Raw genomic sequence first — 8,979 nt, 5'->3', positions numbered from 1 at the left:
CAAACAAGTTAGAAACCCTTCACCAATACAATTTCTAATCAATCTTTTAACTGCTCAAAGGAATCTGTATTTAGACAGTTTAGAACATCTCATGCCTCTCACAGTTGGGAGGCTCTGAACAATCACATGTGGCTGGAAAAACTTATTCAGGCAGGCTAGAGGACTTCCAAAGGAGTTTGTAGGTTGAAACACTGTCACACCCAGGAACTTTATCAACTGGAGCTGTAAGTTAACTCTTTTTTCAGAGAGAGGTAGTGGGGGACAGCCCCCCATAAAGTCAGAGGTGTAGGTGAGAGCACAAAGCAGAAAGTAGGCAGACTCTGGGTTTGGGGGTAGATGCTCGAGAATTTCCAGGGGGAATCCTGAGGCTCCATCCCGCCTTTGCGTATGCCAAACCTCCTTCCTCATGACCTTTGCCACAGGCGGAGTTCCTCATGCTGGCTCCTGGCACTAAGTCACTTCAGTTGTGTCCGACTCTGTGCAACCCCAGAGACGGCAGCCCATAAGGCTCCCCCGTCTCTGGGATTCTCCAGGCAAGAACACTGGAGTGGGTTGCCATTTCTTTTTCCAATGCATGAAAGTGAAAAGTGAAAGTGAAGTCACTCAGTCGTGTCCAACTCTTAGCGACCCCAGGGACTTCGGCCTACCAGGCTCCTCTGTCCATGGGACTTTCCAGGCAAGAGTACTTGCGTGGGTTGCCATTGCCTTCTCTGCTTCAAGACTACTGATACACCTAGACAGACAAAAGTGGCCCACGGCCCAGTGCTCCCAAGGTCAGCAGTATTGCTGTTTACAGAACATAAACATGCAGTGTGAGGCTGTGAGACAGTGGGGCAGGAGGTCCTGACTGACTCCGTGTTGTCACTTCATTTCTCCACAACATTCTATCTTTAATTAATGTTATCCCACTTCACATCCAAGGTAAGACAATTCCATTTGCTCCCTTTTGTGCTATCGTTAAAGTTCATCTTCTGCATTTACTGTAGCTCTGTTATTATTATTTTATAATATATATAATAATATATATAATATAATTATTATAATATTATTATAATACTGTATACAGTTATTATGTTCTTATTGTTTAGTCTCTAAGTCGTGTGCAACCCTTTGGTGACCCCGTGGACTGTACCTGCCAGGCTTTTCAGTCCATGTGATTCTCCAGGCAAGAACACTGGACTGGGTTGCCATTTCCTATTCCAAGGGCTCTTCCTGACTCAGGGATCAAGCCTGTATCTTCTGCTTTGGCAGGTGGATTCTTTTACCTCTGAGTCACGTGGGAAGCCCCACACAGTCACTATATTTGAATTTAAAATAGTCAATTGTTTGTAAAGAATTTAAGAAAAGAAAGAAACGTAGCTTTAAACCACTTATATTGTCAATAGTCTCTCTGACTGCAGTTCCAAAATATCATTGAATTTAATTTCCTTTTGGTTTACAGACTATGTTTTTCTTGTAGGGCAGATATGCCTTGTTTATCTGAAACTTTTTTCTGGTGTGTTTAGCAAGGGTATTTTGTTTGATATGAAATTTCAGGCTTTCAGCATTTTTAAAATGTCATTCCATTGTAATAGGGAAGAATGTTTGTAATCTGCAAGTTAATCACTAAAGGGATGTTGCATGTAAGCTTAAATTATACATAATGGCCCATCTCTGTGAACCCTGCCTCCCAGGTAGGGAGTGTTAAACTAAAATACCTTTGTTTAGCTCACAGGAAACATCCCTGACTAGGCCCATGGGTGAGTGGCTGCAGGAAGGAAGAAAGGAACACATCCCTTCTGAGTCTGATTGGAACCAGGAAATGGTTGACTTGACTCCCTTCCCTTCTAGTATGAAAACAGCCTGAATCCTAACTCAGGAAAGAGGATTCTTCGGGGCCTGAGCCCATCATCTTTCTGGTCTGCTGGCTTTCTGAATAAAGTCATTCTTTCTTGTCCCAACAACTTGTTTCTCGATTTGTTGGCATACAGTGCTAATGAAGAAACAGAACAGGCTCCATCTTGAAAGCAGGACTCCATCCTGGGCCAGACTGTGGACTGTGAGCTATATGCCCAGTATCTACGGAAATGACACACCAACTGGAAAACCAGGAACCAGGAAGGAAGAGCCCCAGGGCTCACATCTAGACTGTCCGTTGCCTAAAAGAATACCCTAATTTTCTGTGTGACTGAATAGAATCATACATTCTATTATGCTTATTGGGGTATGACCACAGGCCTAATGATAATTGTCCAGTGTTAACTCCCTAGGCTTAAGGTATACCAGTTAACTGATTGTATCTTTCTTCTCCTTTGTTCAGGCTAGTTTCAGAGAATTAGGGGAGATGGGTTTGGGCACGTACACTTAGGGTATATAAGGTTTTCACAAAAACCGGTCGGGGTCCTTGGCTAAGAGGAGACTCTGCCTTGGGCCTGCCAGTGTAATAAACTGCACTCCACTATCTGCATTGTCCTGAGTGAGTTTCCCAGAACTTGTGGCTACAACACAGCAAGCAGTGCACGCCTGGACAAGGTAACAAATTTTGGGGAGCCAACCAGGGGCCTTGCTGCCTGTGGCTAGATGCCCCGGTCCCCTCACCACCCTGGGAGGTTTCTGGGTGAGACTCTTGGCAGCTACAGATACCTGTCATTGCTTCAAAATTCCCCAAGGTGGCACTGGCTGACCCAGCGCTTGGCAGTCAGAGGAAGGAATCAACGTTGGGGAGAGGACAAACTCCCTACAGTGGGGTAGGCAGCTCCAGTGTATACACCCAGACACTTCATTTCCTCTCTGTAGGGGCTTTTTCTCCAGAATAAGTCAGTTTTTTGGATTCGAGGACGGGTACCCCGTGGGAAAGAGGAAACAGTGCTTGAACTTTCACCCAGTTCGTGAACCAGTTCTGTTTTCTTTCTAGCATTTGTCTGCCATTTGTGTTTTGTTGGTCTTGAATTTGGCTTTAAAAGGGGGGAATGTTTCACTACCCCTAAAGAAGGTTCCCCCGGGCACACTTTGGGCAAGCGCTCTAATGAGGGCCATGAACCCCTGACTGAGAGGAAGATATTTTATTGTAAGAAGGCGTGGCCGCAGTATGTGTCAGGGTCTCCACAAGGGGTTTTAGGTGGGGTTAGCACGGGGCCCTGTGTACCACGTTCTGTCCACAGTGCCATGTTAACTACATAGTTCGTGCTCTCCGGTGTTGTTGGTATATGTAAAACCACAAGACCAGACTTGGAGATTTATCTAGGATTTTCTGTTTGTCCTTTAAGGGTTTTCATCTCTTTTCGTTTGGTGCTGTTGCTCCAGGGTTTCTTGGGTGGCTCAGTGGTGAAGAATCTGGCTGCCAATGCAGGAGATGCAGGTTCAGTCCCTGGGTTGGGAGATGCCCTGGAGGAGGGCATGGCAACCCACTCCAGTACTCTTGCCCCTGGAGAATCCCATGGACAGAGAAGCATGGCCGGCTACAGTTCATGGGATTGCAAGAGAGTCAGACATGACTTAATGACCAAGCAACAGCAATTTTTTCTCCATTTACAGCCAAATCAATTTTGTGATATTCAAAACTTTTACTGATGTCAAATGGAGGAAAGAAACAGCAGGAAAAAAGCTCCTCCTGTCCAAGAGTGGGATAGTCCCAGGGAAAAGAGAAAGGTTCCATTTGGTTCTTAAAATCACCAAAGCCCCATCCTAGAATTCCTCCCGGTGGCTTGGTACCAAAGCAAAAGTGTATCCTTTTAATGGTTAGAAAGAACCAATGGCTATTTACAGCTTTACAGAGCTTTCCCCCCTATGGCTCTTTTGTGAAGAAGCAAGGAAGAATGATGAGGTCCTTTATGTGCAAGCATGTGGGCTGTTACATCAGGGAAAGGAAGAAAACGAAGGAAGTGAGAGTGAGGATATGGTGCTTCAAACCTTAACTCCTGTGGCTGAACTAGATGTCTCAGCCACTCCTGCTGCTCTGCTAATACATCCACCCCTTCCACCACCTTCCCTTCCTAGCCTGCCCCAATTCCTGACACCAGGGCTCAGGACTTCCCCTCCTTCTAGGGACCGCTTAGAAAATCCTGTGTTAGTTTCTGGGGTACAGGGACTTGGCCTGGTATTACCATCTAACACCCAACAGGGGAGCCAGTTTGGGCCAAGAGCCACTCCTAGGGCAGGACTGTCTCCGTGGCTATCTCAGGTGTGTGTGCTACGTTACTTCAGTTGTGTCTGACTCTTTGCAACCCCATGGACTATAGCCTACCAGGTTCCTCCGTCCATTGGATTCTCCAGGCAAGAATACTGGAGTGGGGTGCCATTTCCTTCTCCAAGGGCTGTTATCTCATCGGTTCAATCATTCAGTCATGTCCGACTCTTTGTGACACTGAGAACCGCAGCACGCCACCAACCCCTGGAGCTTACTCAAACTCATGTCCATTGAGTCAGTGATGCCATCCAACCATCTCATCCTCTGTCGTCCCCTTCTTCTCCTGCCTTCAATCTTTCACAGCATCAGGGTCTTTTCCAATGAGTCAGCACTTCACATCAGGTGGCCAAAGTATGGGAGTTCCAGCTTCAACATCAGTCCTTCCAATGAACACTTAGAACTGATTTCCTTTAGGATGGACAGGTTGGATCTCCTTACAGCCCAAGATACTCTTGAGAGTCTTCTTGAACACCACGATTCACAAGCATCAATTCTTTGGTAGTCAGCTTACTTTATAGTCCAACTCTCACATCGATACATGACTACTGGAAAAACCATAGTGTTGACTAGATGGACCTTCATCAGTAAGTAGTGGCTCTGCTTTTTAATATGCTGTCTAGGTTGGTCCACACAATCAAATGCCTTGGCATAGTCAATAAAGCAGAAATAGATGTTTTTTGGGAACTCTTTTACTTTTTCCATGATCCAGTGGATGTTGGCAATTTGATCTCTGGTTTCTCTGACTTTTCTAAAACCAGCTTGAACATCTGGAATTTCACAGTTCTCATACTGCTGAAGCCTGGCTTGGAAAATTTTGAGCATTACTTTACTAACATGTGAGATGAGTGCAATTGTGGGGTAGTTTGAGCATTCTTTGGTATTGCCTTTCTTTGGGATTGGAATGAAAATTGGCCTTTTCCATTCTGTGGCCACTGCTGAGTTTTCCAAATATGCTGGCAAATTGAGTGCAGCACTTTCACAGCATCATTTTTCAGGATTTGAAATAGCTCAACTGGAATTCCATCACCTCCACTAGCTTTGTTTGTAGTGATGCTTTCTAAGACCCACTTGACTTCACATTCCAAGATGTCTGGCTCTAGGTGAGTGATCACATCATCGTGATTATCTGGGTCATGAAGACCTTTTTTGTACAGTTCTTCTGTGTATTCTTGCCACCTCTTCTTAATATCTTCTGCTTCTGTTAGGTCCATGCCATTTTTGTCCTTTATTGAGCCCATCTTTGCAAGAAATATTCCGTTGGTATGTCTAATTTTCTTCAAGAGATCTCTAGTCTTTCCCATTCTGTTGTTTCCCTCTATGTCTTTGCATTGATCGCTGAGGAAGGCTTTCTTATCTCTCCTTGCTATTCTTTGGAACTCTGCATTCAGATGCTTATATCTTTCCTTTTCTCCTTTGCTTTTCGCTTCTCTTCTTTTCACAGCTATCTGTAAGGCCTCCCCAGACAGCCATTTTGCTTTTTTGCATTTCTTTTCCATTGGGATGGTCTTGATCCCTGTCTCCTCTACAGTGTCACGAACCTCTGTCCATAGTTCATCAGACACTATACCAGATCTAGTCCCTTAAATCTATTTCTCACTTCCACTGTATAATCATAAGGGACTTGATTTAGGTCAACTCATGGTTTTCCCACTTTCTTCAATTTCAGTCTGAATTTGGCAATAAGGAGTTCATGATCTGAGCCACAGTCAGCTCCTGGTCTTGTTTTTGCTGACTGTATAGAGCTTCTCCATCTTTGGCTGCAAAGAATATAATCAATCTGATTTCGGTGTTGACCATCTGGTGATATCCATGTGTAGAGTCTTCTCTTGTGTTGTTGGAAGAGGGTGTTTGCTATGACCAGTGCATTCTCTTGGCAAAACTATTAGCCTTTGCCCTGCTTCATTCCGTGTTCAAAGGCCAAATTTGCCTGTTACTCCAGGTGTTTCTTGTGGAAAATTCTGAAAGAGATGGGAATATCAGACCACCTGACCTGCCTCTTGAGAAACCTATATGCAGGTCAGGAAAAAACAGTTAGAAATGGACATGGACAAAAGACTGGTTCCAAATAGGAAAAGGAATATGTCAAGGCTGTATATTGTCACCCTGCTTATTCAACTTATATTCAGAGTACATCATGAGAAATGCTGGGCTGGAAGAAGCACAAGCTGGAATCAAGATTGCGGGGAGAAATATCAATCACCTCAGATATGCAGATGACACCACCCTTATGGCAGAAAGTGAAGAGGAACTCAAAAGCCTCTTGATGAAAGTGAAAGAGGAGAGTGAAAAAGTTGGCTTAAAGCTCAACATTCAGAAAACGAAGATCATGGCATTTGGTCCCATCACTTCATGGGAAATAGATAGGGGAACAGTGGAAAAAGTGACAGACTTTAATTTCTTGGGCTCCAAAACCACTGCAGATGGTGACTGCAGCCATTAAATTAAAAGACACTTGCTCCTTGGAAGAAAAGCTATGACCAACCTAGTTCAGTTCAGTTCAGTTCAGTTGCTCAGTCGTGTCCGACTCCTTGCGACCCCATGAATCACAGCACGCCAGGCCCCCCTGTCCATACCCACTCTCGGAGTTCAGTCAAACTCATGTCCATCGAGTTGGTGATGCCATCCAGCCATCTCATCCTCTGTCGTCCCCTTCTCCTCCTGCCCCCAATCCCTCGCAGCATCAGGGTCTTTTCCAATGAGTCAACTCTTCACATCAGGTGGCCAAAGTATCGGAGTTTCAGCTTTAGCATCAGTCCTTCCAATAAACACCCAGGACTGTCTCCTTTAGGATGGAGTGGTTGGATCTCCTTGCAGTCCAAGGGACTCTCAAGAGTCTTCTCCATCATTACAGTTCAAAAGCATCAATTCTTTGGCGCTCAGCTTTCTTCACAGTCCAACTCTCACATCCATACATGACTACTGGAAAAACCATAGCCTTGACTAGATGGACCTTTGTTGGCAAAGTAATGTCTCTGCTCTTTAATATGCTATCTAGGTTGGTCATAGCTTTCCTTCCAAGGAGTAAGTGTCTTTTAATTTCATGGCTGCAATCACCATCTGCAGTGATTTTGGAGCCAACTTTTTCACTCTCCTCTTTCACTTTCAACATGGTGGACAGCTCTGACAAAACGTGGTCCACTGCAGAAGGCAATGGCAAACCACTTCAGTATTCTTGAGAACCCTGTGAATGTTATGCAGGAGGCTAAATGCAAATGGGCAGCCTGCTGGGTTTCTCAGGAGTCCGTAATTGGTGAGATCACAGCCGTCCCTATAGGGAGGATCCTCGACACCTTGAGCGGGCTTGGCAGTAACCACAGCTGAACCACACTGGGACCTCATGAGGGAAGGCTGCCCTTATTAGGACACCACTTATTATGCCTCGGACAGGGCTTTGAAAAGGGAAACCAAGGCTAAAGAGTTTGAACAATATTCAGGAAATTCAGCAAAACAAATGAAGACCTCTCTCAAGTTTTAGAAAGGATTTATCAAGACTACAGGGCTTCCCTGGTGGCTCAGACAGTAAAAAATCTGCCTGCCAATGCAGGAGACACAGGTTTGATCCCTGGGTCAGGAAGATCCCCTGGAGAAAGAAATGGCAACCCACTCCAATATTCTTACGTGGAGACGCCCATGGACAGAGGATCCTGATGGGCTACAGTCCACAGGATCGTAGAGAGTCAGACATGACTGAGTGACTAACACACACAGATGCCATACTAATGCAGACTCGGAAGCCCCTGAAAATATAGAATGGTAAATTTGACCTGTTTTTGAGCAAAGTACCTCGATCAGGAGAAAGTTGCAAAGATTAGGTATTACATTTAGAATGAATACTTCTCAGTTGGTTGGTGTTGCTTATGAAGTGTTCAACAGGGAACAGCAGAGGAAAGATGCAAGGCAAATGCCACTCTCCTGGGGGCAGCATTGAACATCTGAAAGGCAAGTAACCTGGAGACAGGTAAAGCACTATTGAGGAAGGAAAAATGCCCTTAACAGCAAGAAAGACAACACGAAGAAGTGATTGCCCTAGGCCAAAACATAAGAAGAAAAATGATAAAAGATGAGAGCCTCTCATACGGTAGAGATGATCACAGTAAGGAAGGACAAGGCCCACGGCTCCCTTGGACTTGAGGTGCCTAATTCCCCCCAGGAGCCCAGGATAAAACGGTGCGGGATGAGCTGATGAACTTCCTGGCGATAGACCTCGTCCTGAAGTTTTTCACCAAGAGCTTGGGGTCAGAGTCCCATCAGACTGCACTTTAAGCCTATACAGATGGTGCTCATGGAAACCCCAGAAAAGGAGACAGAGGTCTTCCCCGCTTTACCAACCGCACTCCCTCCTGGGTCTGTGAAAAGATAGCCACTAATATTTGTGGACATTTTTTTCGGTGTTTGAAAGCGTATCCCACTTGGACAGAACGTCTCTGAAGAGGATGCCTGGGTCTTGAACAAACTGAAAGCTGAACACAAGCAAAGTATCGCCATTGATATCTCCCTGTGGACATTTGAGACTAGCAAGTACCGTCACTGATGCCCCAGGACACAGGGACCTTATCAGAAACGTGATCACGGGACATCAAAGACTGATGATGCTGACCTGATTGCTGTTGCTGCCGGGGAATGTGAAAGAGGCGTCTCCACGAATGGGCAGACCCTTGGGCATGCCCTTCTAGCTTCCACTCTTGGTGTGACACATCTAGTTGCTGGACATAATGACAGATCCCACTGAGCCGCTTTACAGCCAGGAAAAACGAGGACTTCACTAAGAAATTCAGCACCTGCATGAAGAAAATTGGCTCCAACTCTGACACGGT

General features: G+C 45.3%; 1 protein-coding gene across 1 annotated transcript in view; it reads left to right on the top strand.

The window, feature by feature from the left end:
* Window positions 1-796: 796 nt before the first annotated feature.
* The window catches only part of GAT (glycine-N-acyltransferase-like), a 29,601-nt gene continuing 21,418 nt past the window's right edge, over window positions 797-8,979 (top strand). Inside the window, exon 1 of the mRNA XM_024974976.1 lies at window positions 797-921. Within this exon, the coding sequence (XP_024830744.1) occupies window positions 898-921 (24 nt within the window). The 5' untranslated portion in view covers window positions 797-897. The remainder of the gene's footprint in view (window positions 922-8,979) is intronic.

This window comes from Bos taurus, chromosome 15 (genome assembly GCF_002263795.3).
Source record: "Bos taurus isolate L1 Dominette 01449 registration number 42190680 breed Hereford chromosome 15, ARS-UCD2.0, whole genome shotgun sequence".
NCBI classification, from domain to species: domain Eukaryota; kingdom Metazoa; phylum Chordata; class Mammalia; order Artiodactyla; family Bovidae; genus Bos; species Bos taurus.
The sequence above is the reverse complement of the archived record's forward strand: the minus strand, read 5'-3'. Positions and strand labels throughout refer to the sequence as shown.